The sequence below is a fragment of the Passer montanus genome, unplaced genomic scaffold (assembly GCF_014805655.1).
Source record: "Passer montanus isolate IOZ18808 unplaced genomic scaffold, ASM1480565v1 scaffold5, whole genome shotgun sequence".
Lineage (NCBI taxonomy): Eukaryota > Metazoa > Chordata > Aves > Passeriformes > Passeridae > Passer > Passer montanus.
Window position 1 is genome coordinate 2,524,212 of NW_024369929.1, and position 25,433 is coordinate 2,549,644.

The following is a 25,433-nucleotide window of genomic DNA, read 5'->3' on the forward strand; positions in this document are numbered from 1 at the left end:
GACTTCAGAGGCCCCAGGCAGGATCTCCCTGAGCTGGCTGCCCAGGACCATGCCTAGCTTTTGAATATTTCCAAGGATGGTGACTCCAAAACCTCCCTGGGCAGCCTGTGCTACTGTTTCATCACCATCTCAGTGAAACCTGTTCCCTGATGCTCATGTTTGCGACATGGAAGTACAAAGATCATCAGCAGGAAGTAGCAGTGTTTTATTTAAAAACAAAACAAAACAAAAAACCCCAAGAAATAGATAGAAAAGAAAAAAACAAAAAAACCCAACCAACCAGATTCTGCAGGTTTTAGAGAGATTTAGTAGGATTTAAGCTGCCACATTCACCAAGATAAGCGTTCTTATAATTCAGCTACAGAACTGTTACCATACCTGGGTCGGGAACTAAGATCACTCCTTACAAGGGGCAATTCCACGGCTGGGCTCTGGCTGGGTCTGTCTAGTGGGACAGGAAACCTTTCTGCTTCTCTAAGATAAGCAAATCAAGAGGGCAGAATTAAAATCTCTGGCCTTAAAACTGATCTGCAAGCAAACTGAAGACTCCCTTGTTTGGTGGGCTTGGAAATAATTCTGAATCATCTCTGGGTTTTCCTGTATTTGTGCAATAGTGCCCCATTTTAATCACAGGACACCAGACACACTCTGCCCTCATCATTTCCCCATCTTTAGGGCAGTGACCGGCATCACCTTTTCTTGTAACACCACAAGCAAATGAGTTTCCATCACCAGACCTACGGGTTGTGAGAATACCCGAATTCCACATTTTACCGCACTGGTAAAATGTGCCTGCCCATCAATTAAAAAAGATTTTGCGGCGCTGCTCACGAGAAGTGAGCCAGGGAAACCGAACGCCGAAGAGAGGAAAGAAGCTGCTGAACGCAGCCTCCTCTATGAGCAGCTCAGCCCTCGCGCGCCTCCAACCCCACAGAGACAGGCCGTGCCCCCCGCCCTGCACACCGGGAGCGGGGGGAGCCAGCCGGGACACCCACCCTCTGCCCAGAGCCCCACCTCTGAAACACGCGAGAAGGGGCGGGCTGTGCCGCCCATGGCAGCCACCTCCTGCCCAGGCCACGCCTGCGAGCACGCAGGGTACAACCCCGCGCCATCATCCGCCCCGCCCGCCACAAAATGGCGGCCACACTCTGAGGCACTGCTCGAGCCTGCGTCCCTATTGGCTGGCTCAGAACACCTGACTCATGCGCCGGGCGCTGATTGGCCAGTGTCCCGAGGCGGGCTCGCATGGCGGCGGACGGGGAACCGCGGACCTGCTGCCCGGAGGGCGGCGCCAAGATGGCGGCCGCGGCGCCGCCGCTGACCTGGTGAGCGCGTCTCCCTCTCCTCCAGCGGCCCGGCCGGGCGCGCCTGAGGCGTGGGCGAGCGGCCACAGCTCCGCGCTGCCCCGCCGGGAGCAGAACGCGCCGCGGGGCGGGCTCGGTTCCCGCCCCGCCGGACGCCGCCCCGAGGGGGCGTGCGCCATTTGCTGTGGCTCCCGCTGTGGGAGCGGGAGCAGCGCGGACGGTGCCGGGACAGCGCCGGCTGTGAGGGCACGGAGAGCCGCGGCGGGGGTTCTGGGCAGGGACCTTGGTCGTGTTTCTAGTACGAAAAGCTCTGCCAATACGTAATTCGGCTCTTTAACCCTAGAGAGGCGAGGTTTGTTGGAATTTTAGCTTGTGAGGTAAAACGTAAATAAAATCCTTGCTCGTACCTGTCACAGTAGTTAGGAAGTTGGGATTGTATGAAGCCTGTTCTCTTGAACGGCTCTAGTAGAAAAAATGAAAAGGCAATATAGAAGATCAGATAATTGTAGAAGACAAGACAGAGCATTTCTGAAAAGCTCTAAAACTGGTGTATTTTTCTCAAAAGTTCCTGCGATTTCAACCCAAAGTTTGCTTTTGATTCATGAAAGTGTGAAACTCTCATCACAATTTCACTGTACCTAGAATTGATGTCTTGTAATAATGAAATTATTTTGTACTGTGCACAATATATATTTTACTATCAAAAAACACAAGGCATTAGTACAAACATAACTTCCGTAAAAAGGAAATCTGGAACCACTGTGTAGGTGGCCTCTTTTTTTTTTCATATATAATAAATCTTGGTTTTGTTTCTCAGGAGCAGAGGTGGCCTTTATTTTTTTGTTTGTTTTGCTGTATATTTATTTAAAATTTTTCTTTTATTAGGGATATTCCACCAAAAAATGGCCAAGAAGTATTTTTCTCCCATGAACTTTATGAAAAACATTCCTTGTCTCTGAGCCTCTCTGAACTCTGGCATTTATCAAACAGGTATATTATTTTATCATTCTGTGCTCTTTGTTACCATGCCATGGATACATCCCCACACTGTTTTGGGGAAAGCTGCGTGTTTTCTGGCACTCAAGGATTTGTTACAGCTGCTGGCCTGTGCTTTGTGTATTGTGGAACCTCAGAAAGCAGGAGGAGTCCAGGTTTTGAGCCCTTTGCTCTGGGAAATGAAGCTGTGTGAACACAGGTGGTACAGGTAGTGTTGCTTTTGCACTTTTGGTGTCATTTTCTTAGGTTGAGGAAGTAGAATAACATTGGTTTCACATAGTGAGGAGTGTGGCTCAGGCTGCTGGATCTCAGCATTTGGAGGAGTGCTTTTAGACTCTTGGTTTAAGAAGTTATGAGGCTGGTAAGGGAGGTGAACATGCTGCCTGGTGCATGAACCTTCACACTGGGAGGAGTGTGGATGGGAAATCATGTAAGTGGGGAGCTCAGCATGTGGGGAAATAGTTCAAGAGGGGAATGACTGTGTTTTTATGAACTGACAGTGTGAGGGGGTGCCTGTTACATCACATGGCTTCATCCCACATCTTCAGCTAGAGAATTCTGCTTCATACCTGTTGGAACAACTTTCCCTGAATTGGCAAGATAGCAGCACAGCCTCACAGCTTGTTACTGGTACATCTGAAACTGCTGTGGGACTCTTCCACTCCTTTCTGGAGTGGACACTCAGCAGTGGGGATTGTGGCCAGCTGTGTGTGGTTCCAGGGGCTTTGCAGCCAAAAGCCAGAGAGGTAAAAATCAGAAATGAATAGGGCTAGGTTGTGTGACCAGAGTCAAGAGGAAGAGAATTTACACCTGGTGAAGCAAGTGTGGAAGTAAAAGCTGGAGGAAATCTGCTAATTTTGTGGAGTTTCTCCTAGATATTTACAAAAGTGTATGTCCCCTTGGTGCAGAAGCAGTGGAAATGGGTTGCTGATAAAATGAAGGGGAAAAATTTAAGCCGTCAGCTCAAATGAAGTATAATGCTGTAAATATGGACAGAAAAGCTCTGTCAGATTATTTTGGTTTGCACCCCAATGAAGACTGTGACAGCAGTGCATAGTGAAATGATCTTGATGTGCTGCCATTTCATTCAGTGCTGAATATAGCCAATTTAAGCTGCTAGAATTTCTTGATGTTCTTACACTGGCATATCTGAGTCAGCATCTTGTTGCTGCTACAGCTTAATTAAATTTGCCAGTTTGTGCCACAAGGATGGACACATTCTCATATTTAGAGAGACAGCTGTGAAGTGTTATTAAGAACTGTGGACGTGATACTGCTGGGTTTGAATGACACTTGAGATGTTTTCTACTGCTGAAATAGTATCTTAAAAATATGCTTTTTCCAAGATCAGCAGTTAATGTTCATTTTGTTAGCCTTAAATATTTTCTTTCTTAAGTACAATTATTTTAAATAGACCAGGGCTCGTTAGCCTCTGTTTACTGGAGCTGCTTTAAGAACAAGCTTTACGTTATTTCTTTATTGTTGTTAGAACAGCCATGCCCCTTGCCCTAATCTACTATTATTTTTGGTGACTGATTACAGCATTGTTTAGAGTAGAAAATTAAATGCTTGGTTTGTGTACGCCGTAAGAATTTCTTCATTGAAATCTGGAATTTCTGTTGTTACAATGAAGTAATTTTGATTTCCTTCTTCTGCAATGAAGGAAAGGCTTTTTCTAGTTAAATCTTTTCCTTGACTATCAGAACTGACAGTGGCCATCGGTGACTGATGAAATGTGGAGACTCTTTATCCTTTCATTAATAATGTGTGTTTCCAGAACAAAGAATGTGTTTCATATTTAGCTTGTTAACACCATTTTGTGGGGTTTTTTTTAAAAAAGAAAACCCTACCTTTTTTGTTTGTTTGTTTTTAAAGCTGTTGCAGACCTGCTGCTGGCACTAAGGGTTAGTCTGATTGTACAGGTGAAGTTTCAGAACAAGAACAGTCCATTGGCACTGATAGAGCAGTTCAGGCTTGCACAGCTGCCCTTCTTGTTTCTGACTAATATTAGTATTTATGTGAAAGCTGCAAATTCGTCCATTTGTTACTTCTTTTTCAGAGAGGCAAAGAAAAATGCAGAGGCATTGGCAAACTCTTCAGAGACCAAACAGGCTGGTAGCCTGCAGGCTGCAGAGTCACTTGAGGTGGAGGCTACAAGCCCAGCTGATGACCATCCTCTCCCAGAACCCAGACTGCCCTACCCATTTACCTCTTGTTTGACTGAGAAGGAGCAGAAGACATACTTGTATCTGATGACTAAGTTCTCAAAAAAACCAAACCATTTCCAAGTTAATGAAGCAAGTCAAAGGGAATTTTTCACATATATGGTAAGATATGAACATATGACTGTCACAGAGGGAGTCATACAATTTTTTTTTTCTTACAAGGAGGAAAGAGGAAAAACTTGTTTTGAGTTCAATTTGTCATAATTAATTTGTCATAGAATTCATGGTATTATTAGAGGTAATAAAGGTCTGAAGTATTCAGGATAAGCTTTTTAATAGAAATTGAAAGGGTATTTGGTAATTTAATTGAAATTGTGGTTTTGTGGCTTTTTTGTTTTGTTCTTTTTTTAAAAGTAATCTGAACAACTGAGGATAAATGTAGATCTCTGACAACTGACCAAGCAGCCACCCAGTCCCCAAAAAAACCTTTTTTTTGAGATCTTTGCCAGCTGTGGGAGCTTTGTTCATTGGCAGGGAAGGGTCCTGTGTGCTGCCCTGCTGTGCTCACGGGGGAAAGGCTGAGTTCCCCCTGCTGCTGAGCCTCAGCAGTGTGGGAATGGGCCACCTTCATGCTGAGTCCTGTAAATTAATCAGCGTTACATGTAATTAATCAGCAAATTGTTTTGAGCCATTGCATTTGGTTTCTCATGCTTCCTTATTGATGCTACTTCATTTATTTTTATGCTGTATCAATGGAAATATTGTTTCCAGGCACATCAGTAACTACTATGTTGTTGCTACTTATAATTTCTCATGAAATCAGAACTCAGGTATCTTTGTGACTTGTTTACATGTTGCCATGTAAACTTCATCAACCATGTCTTGTAACCTCTCTATTTATAAATCACTGTATCAAAGGAAACTTTCTGTTTGTTGAGGATGGTGTGTTGTTGGTTTGGGATTTTTTTAAAGGAAGTGGGCCTTGCAAAAAAAATTTTTACTTAAGTGAAACTGAACACTTGTCAAATTGAGTAGCAAGTGGAATCTATTCCTTCCTTCATTTCATTACCTGCACTGTCTCTCTGGAAATTTTGTTGGTTTCATATCTAGTATAGAGGATTCTGTTCTGTCTTAAAAATAGATTTTTCCTTCCCCCAGCAAATGAAAGAAGTAGTAAACAAGGAAATTGCAGAATTTATGAAATTTGCCCAAAACGCCGCAAAGAGCTGTGCCCAGGATTATGATGCCATCTCTGAAGATGCCCTGCGTTATACTGAGGTAATTACCAATGCCATGCTTAATTCCAGCCCTTGTTAAAAACCACCTTGGGGTGATGATCAGGACAGGTGGAGGTGCTCATGGATGGGCTGTTCCCTGCCCTGCTGATTTCTCTTGGGATGAGATGGGGAAGTGGCCATTTCCCCTGTGCTGTGCAGCCAGGCTGGGCCTGTGCTGCACTGGAGCCAAAAAGATGTCCTAGAAGAAATCACTGCAAAAATATTTATTCTTCAAATAAATAAATTGCTTCTTTATATTCAGGAAAGGAGGAGCTGCATTTTAAGTGTGAATTTCCATTAAGAAGTGGCTCCTACTACTGGGCAGAATGTTAAGCTTAACTCCACAGGAAAGCTAAGTGGCATGTTATAAAGTGACTTTAATTGGGAGTTACTGAGGCTTTAATCATAACCCTCTGCAAGTTCATGCTGTGTTAAATATCCACTTTGATGATTCTAAGATCAAACATGAATGCAACTTCATGCATCATTCTTGGGTTTATAGCACATTTTTGAAAAAAAGTTCATTAAACTTTCCCATTAGTGAGTTAACACAGAGTTTAGGCACATGTGAAGATAAACATTTTGCTTTCTTTTTTTTTTTGTCCCTAAATAGTGGGATTGGCTTTGCAATTTTGTATCTTGTCATCTGGTCACAAAATGTGTCTCCAGACTTCAAGTCCTATTTATTGTTAATATCCTGACTTAAAAATTGAGGCCCGTATTTTGTTTTAACCAACTTGCAGAAATAACTATTTCTAGTTCTAAATAAAATCTAAATATCCTAAATACTTAATTCAGGTATTGTAAATATTATGTAGAGTTTCAACACAAATGGAATCATCCTATGCCTTTACCTTTGTGACTTTTGCCTAGGCTTAGTGTAAGCTGGGTGGTAACATAAAATATTGCTTCCTCTAAAAGCCAAGATAATTAACTAAAAAGAGAATTAGCAGTTTAGCACATTTCAGACTGTACTGAGCTGCATGTTTTTAATGATTGGCCTGAGTTGTGTGCATATGTTGTCAGCCTTGCTTATGAAGGGCTGAGGAGAATCTGGAATATATTGCAGTGTTTTGAGAGTATTCTAGTGATTGTGAGAGTATTCTAGATCTGTATTGGTACCTATTAAGTTTTTTAATGCAGCTTGAAATTGCAGAAAAAACTTTTCAAAATTCAAAAATCCCCCAAAATCCACTTTCTAATGAAAGATACAAATGCATCAGTTATTATTCTTTCTGTGTTAGGAATTGCTACGGGCGTGTGTTGGACATGTGCAGAAGTATCCTGAGTTTTACACCCTGCAGGAGATCATGAGTATCATGGGAGGAAAGTTTCATACACAGCTGACCTTTAAGTTGGAAAAAAATCTTCTTGCCATGGTAATACCTTATATATACAGATTGGGTTTGTGGGGGGTTTTGAGTAAGTAGAATTACATCAGAGTTGTGTTAGGCAAGGGTTAGGAATTTTTGCAACTATTACCCAGTTCATGAGTTAGGGGTTATAATTTATAATTTCAATTATTAATTAAAACTTTAATAAAATTATTTTGGCAGTAAGTCTCTTAACTCTTTTCACCAGATGTTTGCCAGAAAAAGATTACATTAATGGTATGTTTTCTCATATAACATAACTTTATAATGGACCTGTGTAAATTTCAAATATTTTTCTTCATAAGAAATGCAGTGTTGGGTGAGCATGATTGCTGTGAAAGCTGTTTTGTGATGCTGCTTGATTTCCCCCAGGGTACAGCAAGACGTTGTAAAACTGATTTCCCTTCTATGCCTGTTCAGCTGCCCACTGATTATAGCACTGTCACATCTATTATAACCCCAGAAAAAAGGGCTCATGTGATGCATAATGTAAGTAACCTTTTTTATTGTTATTTTGAAGGCATATTTTGTACAGAAGTGCAATTGAACCTTTTTATGTGTTGAACAGTTTTTAGACTGCATTGGACCATTAAATAGCTGGTATTTCTGTTTGTGTTCCACTGCAAAAATCAGGGAGTTTTCATTCTGTAGAACTGAGGCTTTTCACTGTTTATTCCACATAAGTTTTCCTCAGCTATTTTAAGGAGTTTCTTCTCATATCTTTCAACAGCAGCAGTGTCATTTCAGAGACACTTGCTGAAGAAAGGAGCAGAGGTGATGCAGGAGAATGGCACAAGCCTCAAAGATGTTAAACAAAGCCCTACTAATGATGTCTAAGGTGTCAGAAAAAATAACATACTGGGTTTTTCTTACTTCTCTCATGGTCCTCAGTGCTCCTGAGCTCCCATTGTCTTCGTGGTCCTTGATGATGTTCTTCAACCTCATGAGCAGTCTCAGCCTCTTTCCTTAATGGATATGTGTACTTGTAAAATTTAACAAATTTATTATTTCAATTCTGAATTTGTATTCTTGATGGTTTTGTATTTGTTTTAAGGTTCTTTACATCTAATTAGTATTGAAACAACTGAGCAGTTTTAACCATACTTCAGTATTAGTCTTTATTGTGCTGTTGCTTAACTCATAAGGAAATCTGTAGTGTATATTTGTGAGTTACTCTGGTTTGGGGGGATGTTTTTTGCTTCAGCATGCTCCCATATTTCATTATTATCTAAATTCCTATTCAACCCAGTAATTCAAATGTATTGAAATTAACTGAAAATTCAAGTTTAAAAGATGCATTTTCTTATGCTGCAAAGTGGATGCATAAGATTCAGCTGAAAACGTTTGGGGAAGTTTTTCTTCTTTCACTTCCTTTTGAAGCCTGGCACTGTGGTAGTCATTGGACTTTTTTTGGGGGTAGGGGTTGTATATACCCATTTTTGGTTGGGTTTGGAGTTTTTCTTGTAAATTTAAATTTATGTGTATTTCTTAAAATAACAACTTTGGAAGAAATAACATTTTTTTTTCTCTTTAGGATATTAGTTCAGATTCAAATGCAGAAAAACTTGCTTTGAAATACTGTCCTCAAGTTGTTTTAAGTGATCAATCATTATTTACTTTACTGAATAATCATGGACTGAACTACAAGGAACAGTGGGAAATTCCAGTTTGTGTTAAAATGATCACTGTTGCAGGTATGGGATGTTTTTGTTATTAAAACTATGGGGAGGGGTTGCCCAAAAAAGCTGGAGAGCTGATCCAGGGTCCCTGGATATTGTTTCCTATACCTTTTTCCACCTTGTTACTGAGAATAGTAACAACCTCTGCAGTTACCACCAAAAACTGTTGAATTTGGACATTCAGCTCTTTTCCACCTGGGGAAAAAAGCCAAAACAACAAAAAACAAAAACAAAACAAAAAACCCCACCAGTTAAAACCAGTTTTGTTTTTCAAAACCCTAAGTCCTTGTTCTTGGAAAGAAAATAACTGCATGAACCTGTTAAAATTATCAAGTGAACTGATTTCAGTAAAATAAAAAACCAGAAATTCTGAAATTTTATGAAAAAGCAAAGAACAAACATTTTCTGGAATTAAAAGGATCTAATTACATCATAGAATAGTAAATAAGGAGTGAATGTCCATGAAGATAACTTTTTCAATTACAGCAGAAAATGTTTATTTTAATAAGCTGATGAAGTCACCTGAGTGCTTTACTTTACTTGTCCAGCACTTCTTCAGTAATCTGAATATAAATTTGCTCCCTTACACTTTTTTGTTTTAAACACAATATGGTTTATTCAAGTATTTATGTTTGTTGTGGTGGAATGTCCTTCTGTGCTTCTTACACAGGTTTCTATAGCAGACTTACAGATAATAAATAAGCTATGAAATACCTGCAACATTTACAAATTTTCACTTTCCTACGTAAATTAAATGACTTTATCAGTAAAGATAATGCCTGACTCCTTTTGTAGCAGCATTACAGTTTTTAAACCTAATTCTTGGATCCAAAATTAACACCTGAAGGGCATTCGGATGGTGGTAGAAATACACAGTGGTTCTTGAAGGGTTTCCCTCTGCCTTCCTTTTGCTCTTCAATTAAACCAACCCCTTGCTTTAATTTACTTTTGTTTATAAAACAGGGAGACTGTGTTCACCATGTGCCTTGGCTTTCTCTGCTGTCATGGGCAGGGCATTGCTTTTATTTTTGGGGGATTCATGTGTGTGAGTGTGTCAAGGTGCAAACAGAGGAGTGGAGCAGCAGAGCCCAGACAGAGGTAACTGATTAGAGGAGAGATAAACTGCAGCTATCACTTAGACAATGAGACTTAAAAAAGAATTGACTTTCAAACAAGGAAGAAGAAAGGATCTTTTTGGAAAACAGGATACATTTGATGATATGAGTCTGTATAGGAAATGATGAATCCTCAGTTCTTATTTTACAAATTCTCTACTTAGAACTGCATTTGAAATATGTTCAGCTATTAATGTGGTGTGTATTGCTGCTGCAGGATCATAATAATTCACACCATATCTGGACATCCTTTTATCTTCTGTTGTTAATGAATGAAAGGATCATTTTTCATTTCTTCTGGTGTGTATGTGCAGTGGATTTGACTGTTATTGGAAGTTGAAAGATTTATTATTTAAATTATACAACAGTATTTCTTCCTTTCATTTAATATGTACTCAATCTCTTTTCATTCTTGAAAAGGTAGCAAAGCAGCTAAAGTGGTTTATGTTGATCCACCTCTGCTGAGAAAAGAAATGACAGTACGAGAGAGGAATCAAATCTTCCATGAAATTCCAATGGATTTCCTAGCAACTAAAACATCTTATGTTCCAATCTCTAATGTATCAATGGACAAACCAGCTGAGGACAACCTGTTTCAGTGGGATGTATGTATATTCACATATTCTTAAAAACAAGCAAAACCAAAAACCTGTGTTAAAATTCCTGAGTTGCTTTTCCTGTGATAAAGGAAGTTCAGGTTTTCTGTTGGTGGTTTTTCTCCCCTGTTAGAAAATGTCTGTCTAGTTCCTTTAAATGCTTCTACATAGGCATCTCAGCTTTAATGTTTACTTCATTAAAATGTCTTTTGATCAGTTTGCTTCATTGGAAGAAGTTTTGTGAACTTTTACTCTTTAGAATGGTCTTTGAATTCATAGGACCCAAGATTTCAACAGTAAATAAGAAAAATGATTTTTCAATTACTGCTTCTCTTTCCTAACAGTGAAATATGGATGGTAGATAATTTTTGTGTTTTCAGTTCAGCAATGTCTCATTTTTTTGTTTGTTTTATTGTTTTGGTGGGTTTTAATTTTATTACTTTCTCATCCCTGTGGTTAGGTGTGTTCTGACACCTACCAGTGCAGGACAGTTCCTCCTCCAGATGACACTGGGATGGACTTTGATGATGATGTTACAGAACTTGAAACTTTTGGAGCAACAACCAAGCCCTCAAGAACTTGTAAAATGGAAACTACTGTTTCTGCATCTAGTAACACTGCTAACATTTTATCTCATGGCCTAAAAATGGAGGGGAAGAATTCATCTGCCATAAACAGAGGAGATGAAGAAGAGAAAACCACCCTTTCTGAGCAAGAAGGTTCAGCGTGTGCCGGCGTGCAGCTTCCATCATTAGATGGCATCCCATGCTGCAGCCCTCCAGAACATTCTCCCTGTAAAAGCTTTCAGTCAGTGGAGGCAGGACTGAGCAAAGCACAGGATGTCATGACCACGGAAGTGTTGGACAGTGAAACAAAATTAAATCCTCTGCCTGTTGCAGTGAGCTCTGAGAAGGAGCCTGATGCTGCACAGAAAACAGAGACTTCCAGTTCTTTGTGTGCCAGTGACACGGATGAAGAGCGTTTGGTCATTGATTCAGACTGTGAAACCACTGCTTCCTGCAAACCAGCTGTACCAACCACTGCTTCCTCTACCTCAGCAGAGACTCCCAGATCTCCTTGCCCTACCCAGAGTCCTTCAGCAAGCATCACTGACTGCTCAGATACCACAGATCAGGGGAAAAAAGCCTCCAAGAAACCTCCAAGAAAGTTATCCAAAGAATTGGATCCTGTCGGGCAAATTTTGAAAATGCAAACTGAGCTTCTCAAGTCCCCTTCCCAAAAAGCTCCTGAACCAGTGGTGAGCTGGGATAATGCTAATGCTGTGCCAGCCCAGCTGCCTCAGTCTCCAAAAACACTGGTGACCTCCAGCACAGAAGCTGTGCCAGCCCCAGCCTCCAATGCCATGGGCTCCTCTAGAAATACCTGGACGTGGCTTTTTAAGGGGATGCCAAAGAGTAAGTGTGGTCATTGTGTAAGGAGGAAAATTGAACCCAGAGTGTCAATAGTGCATCTCTTACATCTGTTCAGAGATGTGGCTCAAGTTAACAGTACCTTTTCTGGGTGGGGATTACTGTCTTGCACACAGAAGGGAGCACTGTTTGTCCACAGAGGTGAATGTGAAATACTGTTTTACTGTAGAGAAATAAGTTGTTATACACAAGGTTTTTAAGAAGAGAAATCATTTGGTAGTGGAATGAGTTCTTTTTGCATGGAAATTCAAATATTTGAGTAGTCTAGTCTGCAAAAGTAATTTCTTGTCAACAGAAGTAGATTTATTTTAATTTTTTGTAGAATAAAAATTAATCAAATTATACAGTTAAAAATAGGGGGGAAATTAAATTAGTATGTCTTAAGTTTTGAGCCTCCTGGTTCAGTTGCTGTTGCTTAACTCCCAGCACTCTGTCCCAGAAGGCAAATGAGGATTCACCACAAGCCACCTCTCCAAGTTTTCAGGCCATTAGCTGGGTATGGAATCTGTGCTGCCCCTGGACCTTAGCCCAGAATTACAAGTTGTGCAGATCCTGGGGACCATGGCCCTGGAGGTTTTCCTCACGTGCCCGAGCTCTGTACAGCTGAAGTTAGAAACACTGTGTTGTGTTAGATAAACATGCAGGAAACCAGACAGGTTGTGTCAGGACAGATATTCTTCTCAGATATTTAATTCCAACAAATCTGTGCTTTTTGGTGGGAAAACGTGTTTGGTATTTTCTGAGGCGGTGTGCATTTGATCATGTAGGAATTAATTACTTAATCTGTAGGTAAACACAACTAATTCTGTTTTACTTGAAACTGTTATCACTTCCTACATTTTTATTGCTTTAATAGTCACTAAGACCATGTCTCCTCCTTCAGTTTGAAAGGCTAAGGCATGATGTTTTATTTCTCTCTGTGTTAAATAGGAGTATAGAATTCAGATGTTCTATAATAGATTTTTTTAATAGAGATTGTGAAACCAATATTGCCAATGTGCTGAAAAGTGACTGAGTAGGAATAGAAAGCATAATTCTACAATTTGAAAGTTCTATAGCAAGCTGAGAAATCTCTTTGCATGTCTATTTTGCACAAAGTCAGATTTGAGTTTTATATTTTACTAACAGAAAATTACTTCCAGTTCCTTGGATAATATCTCCCACAGTGTGCCTGCACATAAACTCTAAATTTAATGATAAAAATGTATTTGTTCATAGCACTACAGCAATCCCTATTTGTAGGTATAGTTTTGAGACATGTCTTCAGGGCAAAAAAAGAAAGAGTTAGATACATTTTCAGCAAACCAATTTGGAGGCTACTGTGTTGATTTGAAACATTTTGTTACAATGTTTCTAAGGGTTGAAGGGATGGTTGTTAATGTGCTCAAAGCTGCCCTGGGAGATGCAGTAGCACCTCCTGAGTGTGCTGGTGTCCTGATTGAACTCTGTGGTGGGAGAGTTGTGCTGCCCCCCAGACCTGAGACCTGAGTTACTTCAGTGCCTGATGGATGGATGGCAGCTCTCAGGGGCCATTCATTGTAAATAAAATTTTTCTCTCCTTTGTGCTGAGTGATTGTGGCTCGAAAAGAAGCTTTTGAGTCACATTTATACAAGAGTGGAGTCTCACATTTGGAGTTCTCTCTATTTGTGTGAGAAATCTAATGATGTGGGATTATTTAAAAATATACTCTTCAAGAGTGAATGTTTCCCAAATGTGATTTTTTTTAATATGTGGCTTTTTTGTGCCTAACAAAGTAGTTTTCATCCCTAATTCATAGGAAACAAAACAGATCCTAGAGTTGAAAAAAAAAAAAAACTGAACAAAAAACTCTACTGCAAGGGAACAAAGGTAATCAGCTGAATTGTAAAAAATGTCCAAGCTTGACATTTTCTGGTTTATTCATTTTTTCTAGCAAAGCTGCCAAGTGAACTTCAGCTGCTTGAAGAAGAGCCTTCAGAGTACCAAGCACCTGAGGAGGGCAATGTTGTGTACAAGCTCTTCAGTCTGGATGATCTGCTGTTACTCGTGCGTTGCACTGTGCAGAAGGTCAAGTCACTGCCACAATACCAGAAAAAGAAAAAAGCCCAAAAGGTAAAGATTTTATTTTCAGGGGTTTTTTGGGGTTTTTTTGTTTGTTTTTTTTCTTTAACAGTTGTGCTCAACTCTGGAATGTTGGCATTTCTGGGATTCCCAGTCCTGGATAGCATTTATGCTTTCACTGAGACAATTGTGACTCTGCAGCATGGCTTCTGTAAGTAAATATTTGCTGTAGCAAGACAGGGAAGAATAACTTGTGATTTCTTCAAAGCTACTTGATTAGAAGATAAGGAAGTGTGATTGTCCATTTTTTACTACAGTAATATGCCTGGGTAATGATACTTGTGTTAAAAAAATGTAATTTTGAACTATTCTTAAAAGTTAATGGAGTAATTAGGGGTTTGGCCTAAGGCTTTGAGAATGGTTGTGACCATAAATACTTTCAAGTAGGATTCAGCCTTGCTATCATGCCTAGTTAAGCAGGGAAATAGGAGATAAAGTTGATAACAGAGAACACAAAAAGAGATTCTGTTTGTTCTGCTTGAAAATACTGTGGCATTTCTTAGCAAATAGTTTATCTCCTGGAATTAAATGGTTGTGAATGCAACTGGAATCAAATACTCCTTGCAGCATGAAGAAAAGGCAACTTTATTATAGAATTCTCAGTAATTTGTAATTTTTTAAGAGTCCTGTGAATCATTTAGTGAATTTGTTGTGGTATGTTCCTCCTGAGAATCCCAGAATTACAGCAGGCAGCTGTTTTGTGAGGTGTTTGTGCTTCATTGAAATGGAAATAATCATTGTAACACTGATTACTTGCCAAGAGTCTGTGCTTAAAATCTTATTTTGAAGAAATCCCATCTTTTTGCTGTTGATTGACTGCTTGTAATGCCTGGGAATAACTGCTTCATTTTTCAGAAACCAATCACTTGTTTATTTTTTTAATTTCTGATGAAATTTAAGTGTGGATTGTCAGTGGGTACTGACAGTGCTCATTAGGGTTAACTCACTGGTTAGGGAAGCCTCTGATTTCAAATGAGACTCCAAGCATTAGGTTCTAATTTCAAGTGAGATTCTGGCAGGAATGATAAATGGCACAGTTCTGCTAATAATAGGCTAATTAGAAATGTTGTGTGTTTCTTCTTAAATTGCTGCAGAGGGCAGTAGAGCACAGAAGTGTAAACTTGAAATTAATTTAGTCACATGGAAAAATTACTAAGTGTCAGAACTTTATTATTTGTAAGAGGCTTTTTTTTTTCCTTTTTTTCCCTGTTGATTTCACCTTTCTCTATATAAAATCTCTGTACTCTGAAGTTTGTGCTGTGGATTTCATAAATCATGAACCTTCAAACAAAATTTCTGAAGTGTCTTTGTTGCTTCAGCTATGGTGGAGGACTGTGGTTATTATAAACTACAAAATGCACTTAAATTGTGGATATTTTTGGACAGTGAGTGCTAATTTTTCTGTTTTCTTCTCTTTTTCAGCCAATTCCCATATTCCTGTTGCCAAAACTAGGGTACCAAGCCTACTATGGTGTGGAAGCTCTTACAGAAAGTGAAGTGTGCCAGCTGTGGACACAGAGTATGCTGCATTCCAAGTGCTTATTTTATATTGGTAAGTTCATGTGTTGAGTTTTGCTGAAGACACATGTATGTGTGAATATTTGTAGAATAACAGGAGAGATACATATTTATTAAAGGTGTATTCCATATATCCTTTCTTATTTTAACTTTTGAATTTTGTTTTTTCACATCTATCTTCTCTAAGTTTTTTGTCTAAAATTTCTGTTGGATGAGGAAGATCCAGTTTTAGGTAAATAGTATCTGTGTCCTATAGAAAATGCTGTATTCATGTTTGTACAATGACATTTGAAAAAGTCAGGGATGATTTATGTCTGTTGAGATAAATGTTGTGTAAGGAAATTAAAATGGTACATATAAACAATGAGATTATTTTACCAACCATTTTAATATATGGAGAACTTTCTGATAATTGTTATCTTGTAATTAATAAGATTTTAAAAGAAAATTTGCAGCAAAGTGGTTAGTTGATATTTAGAAGATGCTTGGCACATGTTACTGAGTGAGGGCAATCCAGTGAGTGAGTGTTCTGCAGTGGGGATTGCCTTGCTTTTTTTGTAGAAACAAATCTGAGTTTTCGGGTTGTTATGGCAGCAGTTGTGGCCTGTGGTTGCCTAACCTTTCCACTTGTGCACTGCATTACACTTTTGCTGTTGTTGGCTCACATCAGAATGCTATTTTACAAATGCTAACTTCTCTGTTTTCCAGTTTCTACATACAAACTATGCAAGCTACCACAGAATTATTAGGATTATAATTGAAATCTAATGTATTTGCCAATTGCATCTTGGTCTGCTCTCTTTATTCAATGGAAATTATGTTTCTAATTTTAAACTTTAAAAGCAGTATTTGATGTGGTTTTTCCATTCCATTAGAAAAGAAATCCTTACAAAGAGGTGATTATGTACAGAGTTCTCTGTAACTGTATCTTAATGTACAGGACAGAGGCTTGCTTCTCTCCAGCAAGCAGAGCACTACACTGAATGTTTACACTGAGGATATGTCCAGCATGCTGAGCTGCATTTGGGCTTCCTGTAGGAAATGTTATCCAAGTCTTTACTAACATTTCCAGCATGGCAAGCAGTGTGAGGAAACAGTGAGCTGTGGAGCGAGGGCTGATGTTTGCAAAGTACACAAAGTGGAGGAGTGAGTGTCTATCTAATCTCCATTTACAGGATGCTGAAGGTATGGCTTGCACAGGACTTTGCAGACAGCTCATCCAGCCACCACCCCTTTTTATGGAGGTTCTTGGGAATGTAGGAGACAGCAGGCTGGGTACGTAGGAGACAGCAGGCTGGGTGTGCAGGTGGTGTTGCAGATGAAGTGCCCTGGGCTGGCAGGCTGCGCTGGCCTGGCCTCCAGCACATCTCTGTTCCCATGCCTGGGATACAGTATCCTTGGGACTGAGAAGCACTGGTTATTCCAGTCGTGTTTGTTTGTCAGCTCCTGGATCCACTCTTTCCAGAAGCAGGCCCTGGGGCACACAGGAGCTCTCTTTTGTGGGCTCTGAGGAGGCACAGGATTCTGTGGGTTGTCACTGTCCTGCACAGTAAATGGGTACTCCCAGCCTCTGGGGCAGATCCTTGCTATTGCCATGTATTTCTTATAGAGTAGGTAAAAAAATATGTAGAAGTAAATATCCATTCAATGAAAGAGATCTACCACAGCTTTTAATAGGAAGCTGCTATCATATTCTACTTGGGGAGTCTTCTGCTCTTGGTATATTGCAAGGTAGCTGTGAAATTCTGCCTTTCAGTTGGTATTCCTAAGGGAGCTGTGAAAAATGCAGTGTTGCACTCACATTTACTCAGAGGGCTCTTTGCAACAGAGAGCTTTGTCCTGAAAATCCAGAGACAGTTCTCTGAGGGTGATGCTATCCTGATGTTATGGGCAATGTATAATGGGGTGAATCTCTCATTGCCTGTCACTAATACCTGATGGTAAGACTTCTGCAGTGATCTGTTCAGGGTAAGGAGAAAGGCAGAGAGCTTCTGAAATCATGCTGTAATTTGAATTATTTTAAGTGAAATGCTGTGTTCTATAGTAAAAGAATTTTTAAATCAAACACTCTGTAAAGCCATAAAGTTACTGCTTTTTAAATTTACCTCCCAATATGAGTGTGGAAGTATGGAACAACATGGTGTGAAAACTATCATCTTACTAACCCAGTACCTACAACTTGCACTCTTGATCAGACAGTGAAGCCTTTAACTTTTAAATTTTAAGCATGTAGCAGACTTCAGTGTTAAATTGCATAGGTGTTTTTGCCTCTTGAAAAAGCTTAATTTGCTGTCTCAACCATCTCTTGTATTGCCAAGTAAGTATGAATGAAAAGTTCTTTGGACCTTGGTCTATGGCCCATAATTGTCCAGCATTGTTGTGTGTGAGGGAGGATCTCAGCTCTGCTGTGACTCAGGGCTTGAGACAGAAATCAGATGTGTAACCAGGGCCTCCTGCAGCAGCTGCAGGGGGGAAATGAAGCTGAGGTGGTTTTTTTTTAGGATGTTCTCAAAAAGCAGAGATACTATCATCAAACAAAGCTGTCTTCTTGCTAGCAAAGCACCTGGCTTGGTTGTGAAGTCCTCTTGCTGCTCAAATAGGAAATCCTGTATCTGCAAAGGCAGTAATCTCTGTGACAAGCTTCCCAAATAAGGCACTTGTACTTGTCTAAGCAGTAAATAAACTAGTGATAAGCTTTACTGATTAATAGGAGCATTTTATCCTGACTATTACTCCCTTATTTGCATTAAGTGGCTAAGCAAAACTTCCTGCAAGAACAGTTTACCTTCACATGAATGGAATAATATTGGCCTTTAAATTAACATCATTTGAAGAATGGGTTGGAAAAAATACCTAGTCTAGGGTAACATACTGCATGTCAAGTATTTTCAATCAGTCACTTCTTGAATACAAGATACAGTTATATAAACTAGGTGGAAGTAGTTCATAGATATTTTGTAATTACTGGTTTTTTCCGAGTTATGTTTCCCAGTGTGTTTAGAAGTACAGAAGTCTGATTTAAGGAGAGGCTGGTGAGGAATACAGAACTCAAACAGAATTTTTTACATTATATTTTTAATAATGACTTCAAGCCTCTTTTTGTAGTCCACAATGTAAAATACAACATTTTGCTGCTTAGTCTTGCACAAAATACTGATAACAAGAAAAGTAACAAATGTACAATGTTTAAAAGAAATCGGTTGTCCTGGTGCATCTTTTTTAATTTGTTGAAGTAGGAGTTATTACTTAGTCTTCTTACACAACACATAAACTTAGTGATGGATAGCTTGGAATGTGAAATGCTTTGATTTAGCAGTTTTAACTGTGCAATTGAAGCTTTTACACTTCCTAAGAGAGCAGATTTATAGTAAGACAGTAAATTCTACTGAGCAGGCTGTATTTTATTATGCTGCCTTTTCCTCATCCTCCTGCTGGGAGCTGAAATAGAATAGATTCCTGGGAAAACTTCAACATGAGAAAGAACCAGAAGGCAAGGTACAGTAGTCAAATCCATGTCCAAGCTATACTGGTGATCCTTATTGCTCATCACATGAAACATGGGCTAAGCTGTCCTTGGCAGCCTTTATTTTAAAAATGTCACAAGGAGAGCTTTGAATTGTTGCTTCTCATGGTGTCAAACACAAAGTTGTTAAATTAAGACAACTTGCCATGATCAAGGCCTGAGTTGTAAATTGTAGTTCCTCAGGTGAGGAAGGGGTGAAGAATCAAGACACAAAGGTCAGCATGCCCAGAAAGTCAGCAATAGGTCAGAATAGAAAAGCAAGTATATTAAATGCAAAAGTAAATTTGTTGTTAAACATCAGCTTTTGGGATCTGTCCAGTGAGGAAGCAAAGTGATAAGGGTCAAATGAACTTGAGAAGATACAGACTAACTGATGAGATGAAGGCCATGGCAAGATAAGGTTGTGTATCCCACACACCACCCAAGATGGGAGCTTTGCTGGAGTCAGGCATCTCTTGCTTTGGAAAGGCAGTCAAGGTACAGATGCCTGTGCTTAAAGCAGCTGCACATTTTACTTTCTCTTATGGTGCAGCATTGATAAATACTTTTCACTGTTCAATGCCAAAAGAGCAAATATTTTATTCTTCTAAAGAGGTCAGCAAATTATGCTCTTACATTTATTTGGTTTTATTTTTAGTGTATTAATTGAATTTCTTTTTTCAGGACATATTGATGCTTTTACATCAAAGCTTATTTTGCTAGATAAGATTTCTCCAGCAACTTTAAGAGAAAAACTTGGATTGATTAAGTGAGTATTTTTAGTAAGTTCTTTTAGCAATGAATTTCAAACCCTTACAAGCCTTGCAAGTTACTACTTTTGCTGTTTTTCTTTCACAGACCTGCAAATTCGTTAAATATACTTCATCATGTTTTGAAGAAGGTGTCTGAGTAAGTTCTCAATTTTTGTTCATTGTATTTGTTTGCCACATTGCCCAGCTCATCCTGTTTCTTCTGTAGAATGTTTGTCTACTCTGATTTTTATTTCTTCGTATACATAAAGAAATTTCTATTTTACGGGTTCTCTTAGGTCTGTCATGGCATAATGCAGTACTGTGTAACATGTGCTTGGGACTACAAGGTTTGCATAAATTATGCAAAAGAATAAGAACTTGAGGTTTGTGAACCAGTTTTTCAAGACAGCAAACTGGACTCTTAAGAGCTGAGCAAACAGTTCACAGGAGTGAGGTGTAATATTATGTATATGGGCTGACACTCAGAGTTTGGGTTTTGGCAGTCTTTCACTTGATTTGTAGAATTAACCCTGTGTTCACTTCTGCTTACCTTGACTTACAGCAGCCTCTCTGTACAACATTGCAGCCTTTCTCCTGCTTCTTTACATTAGCAGGCTGAAAGCTTTGTAGCTGTGTCCTGGGTATTTTTTTGTGAAGCATGCTTCATGCACTGAGTGTGAAGCCTTTTCATTCAAATTACAGAGGGGTCTTCCTGCTCTTTATAATTTCTGTAGGTTCATGAATTTTGACTAAGATTTTTGGTGTGGCCTGTTGGTTGATCTTCATCTTCCTGAAAACCTGTTTAATCCTGTGGGTGTGAAAGCTCACCTGTCCTTTGTGTCCACATGGGCTTTGTTCTTTTTAAGATGCTGCTTAAGGAATTACAGTTTGCCCAACATGGGTGGTTTGCAGTGTGTGCTTACATGAATATGTTGACAGTCTGTACATTGTTGATAAATTAGTACATTATGAATACATTATAAACACATTAATTAGTAGGTATTTATCAATACAGTTTCATTAATGCTTTCTTGTGCACAGTCTTTTTTATAAAAGGGACTAAACATCTGAAGATGTTCTGCTTTTGCATTAAGAACATATTAACTATTCTGATCAAATAAAAAAGCTCCAAAAAACATTGAAATAATATTTTTCATTGGTACTTTTCTCATTTTAGTTTGGAGGAGGGCTCTTATTTATTGACTCACGCGGCAGGAGATTCATCAGTTGCAATTTACAAGAGTTCTCTTGACAAGAGCACGAGATCATCCTATAACTTGCACAAAGCTCACTGTGATCTGCCTGCTGTACCTGCCACTCTCTCAGTCCCTTGGGTTCCCCTGGACCCCAGCCTCCCTTTGCCCTACCACATAATTCATGGAAGAGTTCCATGCACCTTTCCACCTGCACCCTGGGAAGGGTGGAAACAGAAGGTCAGTATCTCACTTGATGGCAAAGCAGATCAGCTGATCAGTTTAGGAATAACCTATTTCAGTCCCTTGGGGTACAGCTGGTATGGTTTCTCTGTCATCTTTGGGGGTCAGAAATCTTTTGGGAATCCATCCTGCTTTGTAATTTGTGTTGGTGAATAAGTGATACCTATCATGCTTTAGAAATTTCCCAAAGATCCTGCTCTCACCTCTATTATTTTTGAGATAGTATGGCCCTATAAAAGTAAGAAAATTTTCAAGCATTGTTTTTCTTCAGCAGAGATTTACTCATTTGTGTAAAAGCCATGTGCTGACTGTGCCCAGCTTTGTGCACTGTGAGATGTTTTGTAGGTTGAGTTCTATGTTTTAGCCACAGCCTGCCTTCATATGAGGGCAAAATTGTCGTGTATCCATTCCTGATCACCTTGTGCACTTTGGTTTCTGCCAGAAGGAAATCCAGGCATGTAGGCAGGGAAGAGGCAGGATTGGTCACTTCTCACTGGTGACTGAAGACCAGCTGTGCCCTGTGGGTCTCTTTGAAACTACATGAATTAGAAGGCAGTTGTCTGAATGTAGTTGTAGGTATTTGTGCTCAATACAGATTGAAGATTATTAATTCTGGTAATTCCAGTTTGGTTTTTCTGAGTTCTTTGTTTTGTTTTTTTTTCCCCAATTCTCTCCCCTTGTGTGTGTAGATGGCTGGGGTGAAAGGACAGTGGGACACACCCCATGAGGGAAGGCCAGTAGCTATGGAAACCAAAGGCAAGCCAGCTAAGCCTGCTGGAAATGAAGGTGTGGCTCCAAAGAAGCTGAGGAAGAACTTCTGCAAGCAAAGAAAAGTGAAGAAAAAGTGGAAAACTAAATTCAACAAAATGCAACTGAAGTAGAAATAAGCCTGGAGAAGAACAAGAGGATGCAAAAAATCTGAGGTTTCTTGCAGCTTCAGAGGAGCCAGAGCAAGCTGGCAGGGGAAATGGCTCCAATAGCTGAAGCATTCTCTCAACCTTTAACCCTTTGGTACCTCAGGGGACATGTTTCACATGAAAATCTCAGAAAAAAAGGATGTGGATGCAGCCACTTGGCTGGTTATGGGAAACAGAGTATCTTCTGTTGTTCTGGTGACTTTTATAGAAAAGCTGCATCTTTAAGAATGAAGCAGTAGTTGACAACAACCTCTAATAGTATGTAATGAGAAAAATAGCTTTTCAGCTTTCCCAATTCTTCCAGATTCACTACAGATTTTTGTTCTCACATATTTTAAATATATGTTTTACTTCCTGCATTGTGTATAGGAGGAACAACTTGGATTTAATTATTGTGCTTTTTTGACACATGGTCTACTGGCTTATAAATAACTTCCAAAAATACACTTTTCTTTTTAGAATGGTGTAACAAATGAAGGACAAAAGCTGTGTTTATTTGAATAGTAAGGGCCATAAATTTGCATTAGAAAACTTAAAAGTACAGCTGAACAAGTAAAATAATAACAGGAGAGCTGCATTTTTGCATGTTTAAATTGCTGTCATAAAAAGCAAAGGTCTTAAAGGTGTTCTTCCAAGTCCTTTGTTTGGACTGAGGAAGTTACCAAGTACACACATGTGATCAAGCATTCTTCTGCTCACTGGGACTTGATAGGACATGTTTTAATGTCATCAGGGTAAAAACTAAACAAAAAAAATTGTTTACTGGAGTGTACCTGCTAAAAAATCCTGAAGGTAGGGATTTTTTTGAAATCAGGCTTCAATAATGAATGTATATTAAAAACTTCTTTGTGAAATACAAAGCGTTTTCTGATGTGGCTTTTTCCCAACTGTTAGATGTATTTATTCAGTTATTCAGTTTATTCTTTTTTTGGACCACTGCTTGTTTCATCTGTAGTATTAAGCTATTGATAAGTTGAACTTGTGTTTGCAATTTACAAATAGTTCTGATTCAAAATCCTAAATGCCCTTAGAGACTCCTCATAATAGGAATGCTTTAGCTGTGAGTCATTTTTCCCAGATAACTGACTCTGTCTGGGGGATTCAAGGCACGTTTCAGTTTGTATACATAAAACTTTTTGCCAGACTTGTTTGGAATTTGCTTTCCCAATGCAGTTTCTTGAGGCAGAAATATATAGTCTGTTCATCTGTCTCTATGCCTTTTACCTTACACTGGTATATTACTAATTAAAGTGTACTAATTGTAGAACTGCAGTGGAGCAGCCTGAGCTGCTGCTTGGCATTGTTGCATTTTGAGTGCAGGGCTTCATCTCTGCTGAGGCTCCTGCAATTCTTGTTGGCCTGGTCCTGCAGGCTGTCCAATCTCTCTGAAGAGTGAGTGGCTCATCTGTCCCCTCTGCCTCCCTCTTCTGCCTCTTTGCTGTCATCTGCAAACTCAAGGAGAATCTATTCAGTCACATTATCCAGCTGACACAAAAATACTGAGTAGGGCTGGACCCTGAGAAGCTCTGTCCATGACCAGCTCACCTGGTTCAGCTTTGAGCTACAAAGCACCAGAAATGGGGGAAGGCCTCTGAGGAGAGGTGTTCCATGCTGTGTGAGATCACTGATGGTGTCTGGTTCTCCCCATTCACTGGTGTTCATTAGGAGATGAAATTGGTGCCTTTATAAAGTGTTCAGACAGTTTGAAGTTAGATTTGGAGGACTGGAGGAGGTGTTCTGACCTAGCATTTGAGATGATTAGTTGGCCTGTGTGAAAACCAAAGAACTTTACCAGTTCTTTTGTTAGTGTGAGTGTGGTATTGGCTGTGAAATCTGACTTTATTTAAGAATGTAATGGGAGTTTTTAGATGTCATTGGCACTATGCACTGATAAACTGTTTCCATTCTCATCTGTGACTGGCTAAATCTCTTCACCTTTTCTGTCTGACTGCAAACACTTTTAGAATACAATAGAAGCTATGTAAATAAAATATACTAGGAAAGATTTGCTGCATTTTTTCTCTTCTTCTAATGTAGCCTAGCAGCTGGAAGCACAGAGAACTAGGACCAAGTGACCAGTCATCCAACCTGCTCCTGGAAGGTGGGAGATGCCAGCAGCAGGGGACTCTGCCCCCCTCCATGCTGTGGAGTTCAGTAGCAGTTATTGAGCCTTTTCAAGAGGTATTTCTTTTGCTTCTGATTTGTTTGCCCTGTGTTTTACATAGCAGCCTGTTTCCAAAAGAATACAAAAGTCAGGTCAGGTGTAGTCTTTCAGAATGCTTAGGCTGACCTGCATTTAAGCTTGCTTCTAGTTCTACTGGTAGAAGTTGCACCATTTTCAGTCTCTCCCCTTGTTGAAGTCTGCATGTGTAACTTTCTCAGCTGCGTCTCTGAGAAGTTATATAACTAAGCACTTTCTTAATAAAATGTCCTTTCCTCTAGTGTGGGTACAGTCCTTCCCAGAAACACTGTCATTACTTGCTATGTTAAATTTCTCTGTACTAAAAATATATTCACCTTTTTTTTAGTTGCTCTTAGAATGTATTTTTCTACAGAGATTCTTAAACTTTGTTTGCAAGTTCAAATGCTGCTCCTGTAAGTCCAAAGCATTGCACTAAAATATTTTCAAAAATAACATCACTGGTACTATACATCTCAAATTAAATTTCCTTCTCAGTGCCAGAAAACACCTTTGATGGCCATGTGACAATCTATTTAAGCATAGAGCATTTGAATTATGCCCTACTTAGCCATTCTGAGCCTTATGAAGGTGTGTAGATAATCTCAGGCTGCTCTTCCTCATGGCTGTGTCTGTAGGGTGAGCTGGTCTCTGCCTGGCTGTAGGACTGAGGAGACAGTGTGATGTACCTTGCTGAGGGATTTTTTTGGTGGTTTTATGGAACTAAAACATAGTGCCAATTTTCAAATTGTAGAATAATTTAGTGTAATGGTTATGAAATAGCAGTCCTAGTGCAGCCTTCAGGGCATTTCTCAGTATTGATGCTTCTGCTTAACAGTGAGTGACAAAAAAAGAAAAGGCCTGAAAGCCCCATTCTTCCCCAAGACAGCATGGCAGCTTTGTCTGACATGTAACAGTAGAGGTAATGGAGAAAATAGTCTTGTTATTGTTTGTGATTAAAGTATTTCAATAAATAGTAGCAGTCCTAGTGCAGCCTTCAGGGCATTTCTCAGTATTGATGCTTCTGCTTAACAGTGAGTGACAAAAAAAGAAAAGGCCTGAAAGCCCCATTCTTCCCCAAGACAGCATGGCA

The 25,433-nt window shown here is 39.5% G+C and overlaps 1 protein-coding gene across 5 annotated transcripts; it reads left to right on the forward strand.

The window, feature by feature from the left end:
• Positions 1 to 1,227: 1,227 nt before the first annotated feature.
• On the forward strand, positions 1,228 to 24,166 carry ICE2 (interactor of little elongation complex ELL subunit 2). 5 transcript variants are annotated; one of them, XM_039723496.1, is made up of 15 exons: positions 1,228 to 1,325; positions 2,190 to 2,294; positions 4,360 to 4,627; positions 5,624 to 5,743; positions 6,987 to 7,121; positions 7,488 to 7,604; positions 8,650 to 8,809; positions 10,330 to 10,514; positions 10,966 to 11,920; positions 13,849 to 14,027; positions 15,459 to 15,588; positions 19,741 to 19,825; positions 19,915 to 19,965; positions 20,986 to 21,241; positions 21,934 to 24,166. In XM_039723496.1, the coding sequence occupies exons 1-15, from the start codon at positions 1,246 to 1,248 to the stop codon at positions 22,123 to 22,125; spliced, it is 3,018 nt and encodes a 1,005-aa protein (XP_039579430.1). In that variant the 5' UTR covers positions 1,228 to 1,245; the 3' UTR covers positions 22,126 to 24,166. The 5 variants fall into 5 exon arrangements, with proteins under 5 accessions (XP_039579430.1, XP_039579431.1, XP_039579433.1 ...); XM_039723500.1 differs by lacking the exon at positions 1,228 to 1,325 and adding an exon at positions 1,631 to 1,656 and having other exon boundaries at positions 21,934 to 22,125; XM_039723497.1 differs by lacking the exon at positions 6,987 to 7,121.
• The last annotated feature ends 1,267 nt before the right edge of the window (positions 24,167 to 25,433 follow it).

What these genes read in the sequence shown, in the direction of transcription:
- ICE2 (XM_039723496.1), top strand. Translation starts at nt 1,246, where the DNA reads ATGGCGGCGGACGGGGAACCGCGGACCTGCTGCCCGGAGGGCGGCGCC. An exon ending in AAAAGAAAAAAGCCCAAAAG is followed by an intron (nt 14,028 to 15,458) that starts GTAAAGATTTTA and finishes TCTCTTTTTCAG; the next exon opens with CCAATTCCCATATTCCTGTT. An exon ending in GGGAAGGGTGGAAACAGAAG is followed by an intron (nt 21,242 to 21,933) that starts GTCAGTATCTCA and finishes TTGTGTGTGTAG; the next exon opens with ATGGCTGGGGTGAAAGGACA.